Source organism: Glandiceps talaboti, chromosome 6 (assembly GCF_964340395.1).
Source record: "Glandiceps talaboti chromosome 6, keGlaTala1.1, whole genome shotgun sequence".
In the NCBI taxonomy this organism is placed as follows: domain Eukaryota; kingdom Metazoa; phylum Hemichordata; class Enteropneusta; family Spengelidae; genus Glandiceps; species Glandiceps talaboti.
The window spans coordinates 3,574,168-3,591,245 of record NC_135554.1 but is presented as its reverse complement, the minus strand read 5'-3'; the positions used below and the strand labels follow the sequence as shown (position 1 = coordinate 3,591,245).

Sequence of the window (17,078 nt, the reverse complement as noted above, 5' to 3'; positions counted from 1 at the left end):
TAAATATGATTACATAATTATGTAATAAACTGAACATTACTGAATTTTATATACCATTTATGTGTAATGTACAACAATTGAAATGGTCAATTCTCCACAACAATGGAAATGGTCAATTCTCCACAACAATTGAAATGGTCAATTCCCCACAACAATTGAAATGGTCAATTCCCCACAACAATTGAAATGGTCAATTCCCTACAACAATTGAAATGGTCAATTCTCCACAACAATTGAAATGGTCAATTCTCCACAACAATTGAAATGGTCAATTCCCCACAACAATTGAAATGGTCAATTCTCCACAACAATGGAAATGGTCAATTCTCCACAACAATTGAAATGGTCAATTCCCCACAACAATTGAAATGGTCAATTCCCCACAACAATTGAAATGGTCAATTCCCACAACAATTGAAATGGTCAATTCCCCACAACAATTGAAATGGTCAATTCTCCACAACAATTGAAATGGTCAATTCCCTACAACAATTGAAATGGTCAATTCCCCACAACAATTGAAATGGTCAATTCCCTACAACAATTGAAATGATTAATTCTCCACAACAATTGAAATGGTCAATTCCCAAAAACAATTGAAATGGTCAATTCCCCACAACAATTGAAATGGTCAATTCTCCACAACAATTGAAATGGTCAATTCTCCACAACAATTGAAATGGTCAATTCCCTACAACAATTGAAATGGTCAATTCTCCACAACAATTGAAATGGTCAGTTCCCCACAACAATTGAAATGGTCAATTCCCCACAACAATTGAAATGGTCAATTCCCTACAACAATTGAAATGGTCAATTCCCTACAACAATTGAAATGGTCAATTCCCCACAACAATTGAAATGGTCTGAGTTCCCCACAACAATTGAAATGATTAATTCCCCACAACAATTGAAATGGTCAATTCCCCACAACAATTGAAATGGTCAATTCCCCACAACAATTGAAATGGTCTGAGTTCCCTACAACAATTGAAATGGTCAATTCCCTACAACAATTGAAATGGTCAATTCCCCACAACAATTGAAATGGTCAATTCCCCACAACAATTGAAATGATTAATTCCCCACAACAATTGAAATGGTCAATTCCCTACAACAATTGAAATGGTCAATTCCCTACAACAATTGAAATGGTCAATTCCCCACAACAATTGAAATGGTCAATTCCCCACAACAATTGAAATGGTCTGAGTTCCCTACAACAATTGAAATGGTCAATTCCCTACAACAATTGAAATGGTCAATTCCCTACAACAATTGAAATGGTCAATTCCCTACAACAATTGAAATGGTCAATTCCCTACAACAATTGAAATGGTCAGTTCCCCACAACAATTGAAATGGTCAATTCCCCACAACAATTGAAATGGTCAATTCCCTACAACAATTGAAATGGTCAATTCCCTACAACAATTGAAATGGTCAATTCCCTACAACAATTGAAATGGTCAATTCCCTACAACAATGGAAATGGTCAATTCCCCACAACAATTGAAATGGTCAATTCCCTACAACAATTAGGAAGTAGGACAAGTAGGAAGGCAGTCATTGAATGTATTGCCATGACAACATTTCTCAAAGACAAGTAGGAAGGCAGTCATCAAAGGTATTGCCATGACAACATTTCTCAAAGACAAGTAGGAAGGCAGTCATCAAATGTATTGCCATGACAACATCTCTCAAAGACAAGTAGGAATTAAGGCAGTCATCAAAGGTATTGCCATGACAACATTTCTCAAAGACAGGTAAGAAGGCAGTCATCAAAGGTATTGCCATGACAACATTTCTCAAAGACAAGTAGGAAGGCAGTCATCAAATGTATTGCCATGACAACATCTCTCAAAGACAAGTAGGAAGGCAGTCATCAAAGGTATTGCCATGACAACATTTCTCAAAGACAAGTAGGAAGGCAGTCATCAAATGTATTGCCATGACAACATCTCTCAAAGACAAGTAGGAATTAAGGCAGTCATCAAAGGTATTGCCATGACAACATTTCTCAAAGACAGGTAAGAAGGCAGTCATCAAAGGTATTGCCATGACAACATTTCTCAAAGACAGGTAGGAAGGCATTCATCAAATGTATTGCCATCAACATTTCTCAAAAACAGGTAGGAAGGCAGTCATCAAATGTATTGCCATGACAACATTTCTCAAAGACAGGTAGGAAGGCAGTCATTGAAAGTATATAACAAAAGAGAAGCAAGTGTAATAAGGAAAAGACAGTAGTAGATGTGAAATGTGGCATATAAAGCAAACCCAGTCTTCTCCTTGATCAGATTTTAATCACATTTCGATTTTTTGTACACCTTTTCATATCCTTTTCAAAATGAAAAACAAGCGACACTAACTTTATTTTTACAAAGCTATTTTTGATACATTTTCATACAATGTCGGTCTTTATATATTCCCACTATACCAGTTCAGTTGTGCTAATAACCATGGCAACACTATCCAAGTAATTTGCAGGTTGTCTCCCCACATACATGCAAAAATACACGAAAACACATTGTAAACACATAAGTGCTGATTTATTGACAGATAAAAATAAAATATGTATTTGACATAAGTGCTGATTTCAGTCATAATATATACTACATGTACATGAATACATATAGTACCATAGGTGTTATAAGTACACAAAGATGGGTACTTCCATTGGTATACTTAACTTTATATTTTAGAAGAAAATACATTCAAATACACATGGGTTACTCTCTAGCATCATAGAATTATCCAAACCTGGCAGGAGGAATATAAAACATTTACAATATTCACATGACACACACATTATTACTGTACTGTGTCCATTTCTTGAAACTGTGTTATTAGATATAATCTCTTACATCTCAATATTGTGCTCCATATGAGGTGTATTGAATCATCTACAGGCAAATTTGTGTTTAGCTATACACAGAACACTGAGAAAATGCCATGAATTTGTACTTTATGGTACAGACTCTCAAGTCAGTGCCTTTATCGACCACCGGAATATGTTGAATTGTCATTCAAAAGTAATCAGTCACAACACATGCCATGAACTTGATGAAGTATATATGATGAATGTTGGCCCTGTGGGTTTATAAGCTTGGTGACTGAAATGATGGGCCGGGTTTATAAACTTGGTGTCACTGACTGAAATGATGGGCCTGGGATTATAAACTTGGTGACTGAAATGATGGGCCTATAAACTTGGTGACTGAAATGATGGGCCTATGGGTTTATAAACTTGGTGACTGAAATGATGGGCCTATGGGTTTATGAACTTGGTGACTGAAATGATGGACTCATGGGTTTATAAACTTGGTGACTGAAATGATGGGCCTATGGGTTTATAAACTTGGTGACTGAAATGATGGACTTTGGTTTATAAACTTGGTGACTGAAATGATGGACTTATGGGTTTATAAACTTGGTGACTGAAATGATGGACTTATGGGTTTATAAACTTGGTGACTGAAATGATGGGCCTATGGGTTTATAAACTTGGTGACTGAAATGATGGACCTATGGGTTTATAAACGTTTTGGTGACTGAAATGATGGGCCTATGGGTTTATAAACTTGGTGACTGAAATGATGGACTTATGGGTTTATAAACTTGGTGTCTGAAATGATGGGCCTATGGGTTTATAAACTTGGTGACTGAAATGATGGACTTATGGGTTTATAAACTTGGTGACTGAAATGATGGGCCTATATGGGTTTATAAACTTGGTGACTGAAATGATGGATTTATGGGTTTATCATTGGTGACTGAAATGATGGGCCTATAACTTGAACTTGGTGACTGAAATGATGGACCTATGGGTTTATAAACTTGGTGACTAAAATGATGGATTTATGGGTTTATAAACTTGGTGACTGAAATGATGGACCTATGGGTTTATAAACTTGGTGACTAAAATGATGGGCTTATGGGTTTATAAACTTGGTGACTAAAATGATGGATTTATGGGTTTATAAACTTGGTGACTAAAATGATGGACTTATGGGTTTATAAACTTGGTGACTGAAATGATGGGCTTATGGGTTTATAAACTTGGTGACTAAAATGATGGATTTATGGGTTTATAAATTTGGTGACTGAAATGATGGGCCTATGGGTTTATAAACTTGGTGACTCTCGATCGATCGAAATTCTGATCCCTCATACATATTGAACACATGAAGTCACGGTTGCAGCTGAATGAATGAACACATGGCCGGCCTCCTAGCGTTCTATTTGTTTGGTTTTCTGACGTCATCATGATGGGGCATTTTCAAAATGACGTCGTCCGTCAGCTTGTCGACAACTGAATGTAACTAGCGTTTTGATTGGGTCAAAATTTAATAATATTCAAAGAATCGACCAATCATACGTGGTCTTATGATTTAGCCTTGATCCGCCATATTGGGACTTCCTTGTTGCGATTGCGACTGATGATGTTTGATGTTCATTCGAGAACTTTCAAGATAACGCTGGATGTCGCAAATCATGATTGTATAGGAATATTAGTTTTATTCACCGAGTTACGTCGTGAATAGTTATTGATATTACAGAAAAGTGCGACCTCAGTTGAGAGCTACAAAATCGTCGCTGCGATAAATACTCGATACTATATTCACGGAAGAAGTTTAAAGGGAGATTCGACGAGCGTTATACTGTAGTAATATACAAGTGTATTGTGCCTGTCGTTACTTCAAAATGTTCGGTTTCGATGGAGACTTCAGAACAAGGCCAAAGGTTTCTCTTGGTGGCGCAAGTAAAAAGGTAATGAGTCGTCTTCGATACTGCGTTGAAATTACACAACGGTGTACAATCGATCAACTTGCCTTCGCCATGATTTCAATTTTACACTGTCATGTCCGATCAATCACAAATTTAATCGACTTATTTACACGATCATCTTTTTAATCCGATCAGAACATTTGTGTTGTTTATCCCACAATATAACTATACAGTAACATGACCAGTCACTGAAATAGAATGGAGGGTTGTTCCCATTCAAATCAACTGTTGTGTTTGATTTCCGTTCATATACAATGCTGTATTATATGATCAAATTCTAATAGTAATATCGTATGATCTAATATAGTATGTTGAGATCCTGTTATCTGTTTCATGTTAGGTATATACCACACATATGAAAGAAATGTTATTTACTGGAAAATGTATTGATTGATAAATTGGTATCAAGCTTCTGAACAATACAGCCACAACAATAAAACAAATGTTATGTTATGATATGTTATGTTATGGCAATTCAGACATATTGCTATGTTATGTTATGTTATGTTATGTTATGTTATGTTATGTTAATGACTTGTGTTATGTTATGATATGTTATGTTATGGCAATTCAGACATATTGCTATGTTATGTTATGTTATGTTATGTTATGTTATGTTAATGACTTGTGTTATGTTATGTTATGTTATGTTATGTTAATGACTTGTGTTATGTTATGTTATGTTATGTTATGTTATGTTATGTTATGTTATGTTATGTTTTGGAAATTCAGACATTGCCATGTTGTGTTTCAATATGTTATGTTATGTTAATAACTTGTGTTATATTATATTATATTATATTATGTTAAAGTAATAGATTATATTTTTATAAAAGAATAAATTTTGAAAATACAATTTAAATGTCTTTACTAATTGTTAATTTTGTGCAGGAACAGAAAGATTCCTTGTTGTTAAAGAATCAACTGGAAAGACAGAAGAGAGAGGTAAGATTGACAGTAGTGTACTTTGCAAAGGGCATGGCATGTCCTAAAGAGGGCTACTAAAGATGAGATTTATTACATTAGTCCAAACATTTCCAGCCACATCTTTGACATGTATAGTTCCATGTTGTGTAAACCATACAGGTGACATACAATGGCATTTGTAACTTTATGTAAGGGAAGGGTGACATACTATGGCATTTGTAACTTAATGTAAGGGAAGGGTGACGTACAATGGCATTTGTAACTTAATGTAAGGGAAGGGTGACATACAATTATGGCATTTGTAACTTTATGTAAGGGAAGGGTGACATACAATGGCATTTGTAACTTTATGTAAGGGAAGGGTGACGTACAATGGCATTTGTAACTTTATGTAAGGGAAGGGTGACGTACAATGGCATTTGTAACTTAATGTAAGGGAAGGGTGACATACAATGGCATTTGTAACTTAATGTAAGGGAAGGGTGACATACAATGGCATTTGTAACTTAATGTAAGGGAAGGGTGACATACAATGGCATTTGTAACTTTATGTAAGGGAAGGGTGACATACAATGGCATTTGTAACTTTATGTAAGGGAAGGGTGACATACTATGGCATTTGTAACTTTATGTAAGGGAAGGGTGACATACAATGGCATTTGTAACTTTATGTAAGGGAAGGGTGACATACAATGGCATTTGTAACTTTATGTAAGGGAAGGGTGACATACAATGGCATTTGTAACTTTATGTAAGGGAAGGGTGACATACAATGGCATTTGTAACTTAATGTAAGGGAAGGGTGACATACAATGGCATTTGTAACTTTATGTAAGGGAAGGGTGACATACTATGGCATTTGTAACTTTATGTAAGGGAAGGGTGACGTACAATGGCATTTGTAACTTTATGTAAGGGAAGGGTGACATACAATGGCATTTGTAACTTTATGTAAGGGAAGGGTGACATACAATGGCATTTGTAACTTTATGTAAGGGAAGGGTGACATACAATTATGGCATTTGTAACTTTATGTAAGGGAAGGGTGACATACAATGGCATTTGTAACTTTATGTAAGGGAAGGGTGACATACAATGGCATTTGTAACTTTATGTAAGGGAAGGGTGACATACAATGGCATTTGTAACTTTATGTAAGGGAAGGGTGACATACAATGGCATTTGTAACTTTATGTAAGGGAAGGGTGACATACAATGGCATTTGTAACTTTATGTAAAGGAAGGGTGACATACAATGGCATTTGTAACTTTATGTAAGGGAAGGGTGACATACAATGGCATTTGTAACTTTATGTAAGGGAAGGGTGACATACAATGGCATTTGTAACTTTATGTAAGGGAAGGGTGACATACAATGGCATTTGTAACTTTATGTAAAGGAAGGGTGACATACAATGGCATTTGTAACTTTATGTAAGGGAAGGGTGACATACAATGGCATTTGTAACTTAATGTAAGGGAAGGGTGACATACAATGGCATTTGTAACTTTATGTAAGGGAAGGGTGACATACAATGGCATTTGTAACTTTATGTAAGGGAAGGGTGACATACAATGGCATTTGTAACTTAATAATGTAAGGGAAGGGTGACATGCAATTATAGCATTTGTAACTTTATGTAAGGGAAGGGTGACATACAATGGCATTTGTAACTTAATGTAAGGGAAGGGTGACATACAATGGCATTTGTAACTTTATGTAAGGGAAGGGTGACATACAATGGCATTTGTAACTTTATGTAAGGGAAGGGTGACGTACAATGGCATTTGTAACTTTCCCCACCAAATTTATTACAATATATGGAAACTATGCCAGTTTTACCCCTGCCTGTTACCAGGGTTCCCAGGCCTAAGCAAAAACACTGCTGCTTGACTTCCCCCTTCAACCACATCATTTGCATACAGTCCATACACAATCACATACATGCATAACATACCTCATTTACGTATATCATTGTATAAACACAAAACACACCACAGCTCATTCATTCAGCATCTTTGAGCTTGCCCTTGACATTGACAACACGACTTTAGTGAAGCAACGCTATTTTGTACGTATCTCATGCTGATTTTTACCAAGCCAATCAGAAAATTAAGAAAGATGGGCACACTGCTTAGGGAGCGATCAGTTTTTATGGCCGGGGGTGGGCCACTGACTTCTTGTTCATGTTGTACTTAAAAATAGTGACCCCTTAGTTTCCCAAAAAGAAGTCCTAAAAATTATAATTGGGGACTTTCACATGGCGATTTTTGACGCTGTAGTAAAAAAAAGCTGTGGTTAGCAACGATGAGTCCAACACAGCTAGCTAGCTAGCGTGAACAGCAAACGTTGTACAGCTGCATACACTGAGTGAATGTAAACAAGGGATTCAAATGACCAGAGTAAAAGTTACTAGTCTCATTTAAATATACTAGGATAACCAATATTTGATGGGGTTAAAGAGTATACAGTAAGAACGGGGAAAGATTTGTTAAACATTTACATTAAGGGCTGATAAATGGGTACTGTAGTAGTACGGGTGATGAATGCAGCCGTCCCGGCGTTCTATAACTCGTGCGTCCGAAGACACCGTACTAAAAGGCCATACTTAATTAGCGTTCAGCACAGGTTCAGTTCCTTGTAAAATCAAGAGTACGCATGTTAAACAACACTTCAATAACTACAAGTTGTGAATGGAATTAAGATTATCTCAAGTGAACTCGCTTGAATCAGCCAATCTTGGCTTGTTGTAACCATGGCCCTCCTGAGATAATCCACATGGTAACCTACCTTGGTACTTGCTACAAACTCATGATTGTATCGGATGCCCAGTGTGACGGTACAACAAATCCATGCTCTTACAAGTCCTGCTTGACACTTCCAGGCAAGATTTACAATGTATAGATCATTATTTTATGTTCATACATGTATCAATCCAATCTTGTCTGTGGGATGGCAAAAATAAAATTTCAGCTACAAGAACCCAACTTGGCCAAGTCAGTTTTCAGTGTACGTAATACAAATGTAGACTCTTGCCAAGGCATTAGCAGTATACCACATGGTATGCAAGGGGCAATCTGATTGGTTGTAGAGTTTACGTACAAAACAAATAAATTAGCTATGCCATAAATACGGATATAGTATATGAATGCATCCACGGCTCGTTAAGAACGTTGCCGTAAAACAGGCCGTGGTTTGCAATGATGATGATTATATGTTGAGTCTGTACAAGTCTTCATTGAACACATTACACTACTCCCAACTGTAGCTTTCAAGTGAAATACACCTCAGATATAAACTTATGCTGGTACTTTGTTAAAAAAATGCAAACCCAATCTCAGTTAAAATCATGGGTTACCGTAAACAGTTTTGAAATGGAGGTGAAAATGTTATCAAAATTTAGTCATACTAGAATCCAATATGGCCACTGAATACTGTGTTAACTCTATAGGGAAATAACAGATTTTTTATTTCTTTGAAAACAAGATGATGGACCCCTAAATTTCTTTTATTATTTCAAAAAGTACTAGAAGGGAGCTATTATATGACAAAATATAGAGAGAATTGAAGAACTTTCAGATTGATTTTCAGAGAAATTTATCCCTGAGGTGCATTCTATCTTAAGATAAGAACTGATATGTATTGAATCTCAATTAAAACATGTTTATACATTTAATATAGTTTGAATTCTATGTTCAGATTATCAAATATCAAGTTGAGGCATTCCCCATATTTAAAACTATTAATTATACAATATAACACATTATATAAACCGACATTACCCATAGTACATAACATAAGTGTTTGATACTGAGTTCTGATTTCTGCCATAAAAGTTTTTTAAACTCTTTTTTCTAGTAGGAGAGAGGGTTGTTCCAGACAGTGTAAAGCACTTTATAAGGTTCATTTTGATTGGTTCGAAAACAAAGGAAACATTGTTAATGAGTCATAAAGTATAGCAATGTTTTCCAATCAGTGGCAACCTTGTAATAGCTTTGCACTGCTCCACTTGTTCTTAACGGTTTTTGTCTTATTTATTAGTATTGTCTTTTTGTGTTATGCAGAATCAACGACAGAGAATTAGCAGTGCAAAGAGAATACAATGTTGGTGGCGTGCTTCAACTGTAAGATACAAACTAAAAGTAGCTACAAGACTAGAATTTGATAAACTGATACAGCTATGCCTGAAAGAAAAGTACCACATGTCAAGTAAAAGTTTGTCAGAGGTTCAGAGGTTGGTGTTATTCTTCTACAAGGAAAGTCAAGATGCTGAAAGACTGGTAAGTATCTATGCAAGATATACTTTTATAGTCAAGATGCTGAAAGACTGGTAAGTATCTATGCAAGATATACTTTTATTAAAACAATAATTTAACTACAAACAGGAAAAAGATTAAGTGTTAATAAAATGATGAAATTTTGATGGGAAAACTGAGGATAAAGATAACAAATCTGTGTTAAATTTCTAGAAATGTTGATATTTAACTTGCAGCCAATCATGAAATACAGATTGTCACTACATTGAATATCAACCAATGACAGAATTGGACTTTGTTAAATAGCAGTTTACTACCTTCACTATAAGTAAGAAGAGTGTCATTCAGTTTGATTCTACAGCAATGCAGGTTTTCCCCCGGCTACACTGGATTCCTCCTGCATTAACACTGAACCCATTAGGGATGGCCCTCACTGGACTTCTTGGGATATACTTGAAGAACTATCCAGTATAAATAAAAGATTATTATTATAATTGAAATGTAAGCAAGTGGTCCTATATCAGCTTCTAAACTTCAATTGCCATAAAGCTCCATCATTGTTTTAGTTTATGTAGTATGTAGGGTAGTAGTAAGTGGTTACATAAGTCAACCAACAACTGGATCTTTCAGACTGCAAATTGTGATGATAAACTTAATAGTTATGTTTGAGAATCTATAATCTCACTTCAGTTATCCACTATTGTGTTATTCTCACATTAAATTCAATCACTCATGTCCTAACCAATCATGGATATTCTCCTGTCTTTACTTGTTTTCCCAGGTGTCTTTATGCCAGTTACTTATTAAATACCAATCTGTTTCCATGGAAATGCTAGTGACTGACAAACAGACATGGAGTCATCAAACTAGTCGTATTTTACTTCTCTGTTGTAGGTAAGTAATCATCCAATTAGTTTTACTGTATTCTCCTATCTCTGCATATAGTTGATGTGTTATACCGGTACCTTGACTTGATAACTGAACCTAATCATCTTTCACTACCCAGAGACTACCCAGAGACTACCCAGATCACAACTATGAAATGGTAGCTTTAATTTTTGATACAGGTTACTGAGAATAGCTGAAATGATGTAATACTTTTCATACACGTTACTGGAAACAGATGAAATTTGATGTATGATATTTTTAAAGCCTCTTTTTTTCAAATTGTATTGTTTTGTGCACAAACAAATACCCCTGAGGTATAGAGATGATTTAAATACACTGAATACAGATGTAATTTGTTTTGTGATGTTTTTAATACAGGTTGCTGGAAACAGCTGTACACATCAAGACACCTATAGCTGCACCTTTGAGAACCATTGAAATCTACACCAGTATTGGAACCTATAGCAACCACAATGAATTGAACCAAGACATTGCCATTTCTTGTGTCACAAAGTTAATGAAGTATTTGATAGTTAATGGTAAGTTTTCTAACAACTTATTGCAGACTAATTTCATTTGTATTGGAGGAAGGGAATTCAGTGTTTTACTGAGAACTTGTAGTTTCCTTAGCCCATTATCTGTTTGACTTCAAGTGCTACCTTTCATAGATCACATATTAAAATATTTTGCACTGAAAAACTCTGCCACTTCAAATGATTGACAATCAGGATATCACAATGTTGGTGTACAACAATATGGCCTACCTGTACCATCTTAGCTTGTTAATATGGCCTACCTGTACCATCTTAGCTTGTTAATATGGCCTACCTGTACCATCTTAGCTTGTTAATATGGCCTACCTGTACCATCTTAGCTTGTTAATATGGCCTACCTATACCATCTTAGCTTGTTAATATGGCCTACCTATACCATCTTAGCTTGTTAATATGGCCTACCTGTACCATCTTGGCTTGTTAATATGGCCTACCTGTACCATCTTGGCTTGTTAATATGGCCTACCTGTACCATCTTGGTTAGTCAATATGGCCTACCTGTACCATCTTGGCTTGTTAATATGGCCTACCTGTACCATCTTAGCTTGTTAATATGGCCAACCTATACCATCTTGGTTAGTCAATATGGCCTACCTATTCACTGATTTGGAATCTAAAGGTTGTAGATTGGGGCCTTACTACTGTTTGTCTGTAAATGGTTGGCAAGATGTGAACCAGGATTATGTCTCAGTCAACCCAACTGTATAATTGAAGACCTGGTAGGATATAGGTTTAACCCTAGTCAGATACAGAGGCTGCAATGGATTCTATGCTCCCCAGGAAGTTGAGGAAATATAAAGGGATGTTGAGTCACTATAGGTCTGTGCAATGGGTAATAATTATCAAAGTGTAATTGTTATAAAAGGGAAAAATATCAACATACAACAAAACAGTAAGATTTCAAAATGTATGTATTGAACCCATATCAGAGCCAGTCATTGACCCAGGAGTAAATAAAGTTTACCATCAAAAACAACAACTTGGCAGGAGTGTACAATCCATTGCAGGCCATTCTATGTTTTATATTCAACTTGGCGTAATATGCATGATATAAGATATTGTTTTGTATGTGATGCACTAAGACTTGTTATACTTGGTTTCCTAACAGGTTATTACCAATCTGTACGAACCCTATTGAATGAGAGAGTTCCTGGTAGCATTGAGATGTCACCTAATCCACCAACACCCATAGCAACCACTGTTTTAGACTTAGTACTGAGACCAATCCAACTTATAGAATGTTTAAAAAGTAATGTCGAATATAGGTAAGTAACAATGAACTCATCAGATAGTGCAGTCACTCCTGGTTTACCCTAAATGGTGCAGTCATAGACCAGTCAAAATACACTCACACCTACATTGGTGCAGTCATAGACCAGTCAAAATATACTCACACCTACATTGGTGCAGTCATAGACCAGTCAAAATATACTCACACCTACATTGGTGCAGTCATAGACCAGTCAAAATATACTCACACCTACATTGGTGCAGTCATAGACCAGTCAAAATATACTCACACCTACATTGGTGTAGTCATAGACCAGTCAAAATATACTCACACCTACATTGGTGCAGTCATAGACCAGTCAAAATATACTCACACCTACATGGGTGCAGTCATAGACCAGTCAAAATACACTCACATCTACATTGGTGCAGTCATAGACCAGTCAAAATATACTCACACCTACATTGGTGCAGTCATAGACCAGTCAAAATATACTCACACCTACATTGGTGCAGTCATAGACCAGTCAAAATACACTCACACCGACATTGGTGCAGTCATAGACCAGTCAAAATATACTCACATCTACATGAGTGCAGTCATAGACCAGTCAAAATATACTCACATCTACATGAGTGCAGTCATAGACCAGTCAAAATATACTCACATCTACATGAGTGCAGTCATAGACCAGTCAAAATATACTCACACCTACATGAGTGCAGTCATAGACCAGTCAAAATATACTCACATCTACATGAGTGCAGTCATAGACCAGTCAAAATATACTCACATCTACATGAGTGCAGTCATAGACCAGTCAAAATATACTCACATCTACATGAGTGCAGTCATAGACCAGTCAAAATATACTCACACCGACATTGGTGCAGTCATAGACCAGTCAAAATATACTCACACCTACATTGGTGCAGTCATAGACCAGTCAAAATATACTCACATCTACATGAGTGCAGTCATAGACCAGTCAAAATATACTCACATCTACATGAGTGCAGTCATAGACCAGTCAAAATATACTCACATCTACATGAGTGCAGTCATAGACCAGTCAAAATATACTCACACCTACATTGGTGCAGTCATAGACCAGTCAAAATATACTCACACCTACATTGGTGCAGTCATAGACCAGTCAAAATACACTCACACCGACATTGGTGCAGTCATAGACCAGTCAAAATATACTCACATCTACATGAGTGCAGTCATAGACCAGTCAAAATATACTCACACCTACATGGGTGCAGTCATAGACCAGTCAAAATATACTCACATCTACATGTGTGCAGTCATAGACCAGTCAAAATATACTCACATCTACATGAGTGCAGTCATAGACCAGTCAAAATATACTCACATCTACATGAGTGCAGTCATAGACCAGTCAAAATATACTCACATCTACATGAGTGCAGTCATAGACCAGTCAAAATATACTCACATCTACATGAGTGCAGTCATAGACCAGTCAAAATATACTCACATCTACATGAGTGCAGTCATAGACCAGTCAAAATATACTCACATCTACATGAGTGCAGTCATAGACCAGTCAAAATATACTCACACCTACATTGGTGCAGTCATAGACCAGTCAAAATATACTCACACCTACATTGGTGCAGTCATAGACCAGTCAAAATACACTCACACCGACATTGGTGCAGTCATAGACCAGTCAAAATATACTCACATCTACATGAGTGCAGTCATAGACCAGTCAAAATATACTCACACCTACATGGGTGCAGTCATAGACCAGTCAAAATACACTCACACCTACATTGGTGCAGTCATAGACCAGTCAAAATATACTCACATCTACATGAGTGCAGTCATAGACCAGTCAAAATATACTCACACCTACATTGGTGCAGTCATAGACCAGTCAAAATATACTCACACCTACATTGGTGCAGTCATAGACCAGTCAAAATACACTCACACCGACATTGGTGCAGTCATAGACCAGTCAAAATATACTCACACCTACATTGGTGCAGTCATAGACCAGTCAAAATATACTCACACCTACATTGGTGCAGTCATAGACCAGTCAAAATACACTCATACCGACATTGGTGCAGTCATAGACCAGTCAAACTACACGCACATCTACATGATTTTGAATAGAGGTATATGTTATCACAACTAAATGTCCTGCAGTGCTGCCAGTATAGTGTTATCTTTGTTTCATTGGCAAACATACATTTTAGCATCTGTGTTGTAGACTAGTTTTGAATACAAATACTTGTAGCCTCTTTTGTCAGTCAGGGTGACTTCATCAGTATTGTCCTCATCAGCTGACCAGTTAACTTTGTTAACCTAATCATCTTCATAAGTTTCTGTATACAGCATTACACTGTATGTGAACTATGCATATGATGCAACCCAACCATGACTGTCAAATACATTTACTTTGTCAAATACAAACACTTGTTTCATTTTACAGGGGTATTATCTTCAATGGTTTGTGCCGAGATCTTTTATGTCCAAGTTTTACAGACCAGATTGGATTATTCCTGCTACCGGCATTGGCACATGGAAAATATCCCTTTCCATTGATTGACTTTCTACGTACTCTTGTACCAGATGATGTCATTGAAAGTAATCAGATATCAGATATTGGTATGAATCACCTGACTGTTTGGGCATCTCCATGGTTACTCTATTCAGTGTTGGTTCTAGGAGAATCTAAACTAGGTGAGACTTACATGATTTGATTTGTAATGCCAACTTTTAATACAGAAAATAAATATATGGTTGAACTGGATGTTGAACTGGATGTTATCGACAAAATATTTTCTACTACTGTCATTTCCGACTCGTTAGATTGATTTGTCGCATTGATGTGTTTTTTTCTTTGTTTTGTACAGGTTACCTGGAACAAGATGAAGTGGTATTATATTTACACATTTTAAAAGTTCTATTGCCATCATTACCCAGTGCACAGTTAGTACTTGGTAGAAGGAAGGCTAATATTCAGGATTCTGAAGATGAAGATGAAGATTTGACTACAGATAACATGCAAGTAAGGAAGTGTGTGTGTGTGTGTGTGTGTGTGTGTGTGTGTGTGTGTGTGTGTGTGTGTGTGTGTGTCTGTGTCTGTGTCTGTGTCTGTGTCTGTCAGTGTGTCTGTGTCTGTCTGTCTGTCTGTGTGCATGTGTGTCTGCATGCATATGTGTGTGTGTGTGTGCACGTGTGTGTACGTTAGTTTATTTATGTATTTATAACATCTATTTCAAATGACAGACAGGCTTATTAGGGATAAAGGAATAGGTGTTCTTCATGTTGAATCCTATAATTTGGATATGATGTCTGTTTTTGAGAACGTCAACAAGATTTCTCAAATCATATATAGTCATAACAGTGTAATAAAAATGCTTATGATGTCTCATTTTCTTTCTTTCAGATAAATTCAATAACAAGTCTGATGTCAGTACGTGAGCAGTGTCTTCAAATATTGAACTCTCCACAACATGTCAAGTGTTTACTCTTAATATTAAATGAGAATGTATACCAGTCAACACTGACAGCATTGTGTAATATCTGTCACACTTTAATGACGCAACAAAGACTATTTGTGCATAAATCCAGGTAAATCAACTATTATAATGTCTAGCATTGTTTTTTTTTTCAATTGTGTACATAATACATGTCTCAGTGTAGACATACTTATCTTTGCCATTGTTTCAGGTAATTTGAGGATAAATGAAGCTAATAGTTTCTAAGGGTATTTATGTCATACATGTCAAGGATGCTGTACAAGAAAAAACTAGTAACATGTGTAGATAGTCAATTTGTACAAAATACTGTCAGCAGATGAAAATAGTACCCCTCTACAAAAACTGATTTAGTTTTGATATTGTACAACTCAAAGTGTATTGATTCACCTATAGTTGGTTAAACTTGTCAGTATCATGGTACACATAGTGTAATATCAAATATGATGAAATATAATGTTGGATTAATATCATGGTTTATTCTGTGTATCATATGCAAGTTTTGTATCACTATCCTAATATGAGTTATAAGTTGAGATTGGATTCTGGCTGTTTTTAATGTTCTTTCATTTGTCTAGACAGTCTATTCAGAGATTCTAATCTGACCAAGTTTTTTTCTCTCTTTCTGTTTTTGCAGACTTTTATCTACACTAGCATTTAATAAAGCATTTCTAAGACACTTGTGGGAAAGTTTGATTGCCTTATCTACAACATCAGTTACTGGGTAAGTCATTCACTCATGGTCAACAGATTGGCACACATCATATAATAATCCTTTGTTGAAAATCAACAGCCCAAACAACACATAAGGTCACTTAGGGACCATCGCACAATGTTGGACGAGCTCAATAAACAAACATCGTTCATTTAAGACAATACCCCCTCCCCTCCCCTACAAGTGCG

At 36.2% G+C, this 17,078-nt stretch overlaps 1 protein-coding gene across 1 annotated transcript in view; it reads left to right on the top strand.

Annotated features, from left to right (window-relative positions):
- The first annotated feature begins 4,436 nt into the window (after positions 1 to 4,436).
- Positions 4,437 to 17,078, top strand: part of LOC144436709 (ubiquitin-protein ligase E3C-like) — a 39,489-nt gene continuing 26,847 nt past the window's right edge. The window contains exons 1-10 of the mRNA XM_078125562.1: positions 4,437 to 4,773; positions 5,683 to 5,736; positions 9,784 to 9,999; positions 10,757 to 10,869; positions 11,242 to 11,402; positions 12,526 to 12,682; positions 15,125 to 15,375; positions 15,549 to 15,703; positions 16,085 to 16,269; positions 16,813 to 16,899. Coding sequence (XP_077981688.1) covers positions 4,708 to 4,773; positions 5,683 to 5,736; positions 9,784 to 9,999; positions 10,757 to 10,869; positions 11,242 to 11,402; positions 12,526 to 12,682; positions 15,125 to 15,375; positions 15,549 to 15,703; positions 16,085 to 16,269; positions 16,813 to 16,899 — 1,445 coding nt within the window. The 5' untranslated portion in view covers positions 4,437 to 4,707. The remainder of the gene's footprint in view (positions 4,774 to 5,682; positions 5,737 to 9,783; positions 10,000 to 10,756; positions 10,870 to 11,241; positions 11,403 to 12,525; positions 12,683 to 15,124; positions 15,376 to 15,548; positions 15,704 to 16,084; positions 16,270 to 16,812; positions 16,900 to 17,078) is intronic.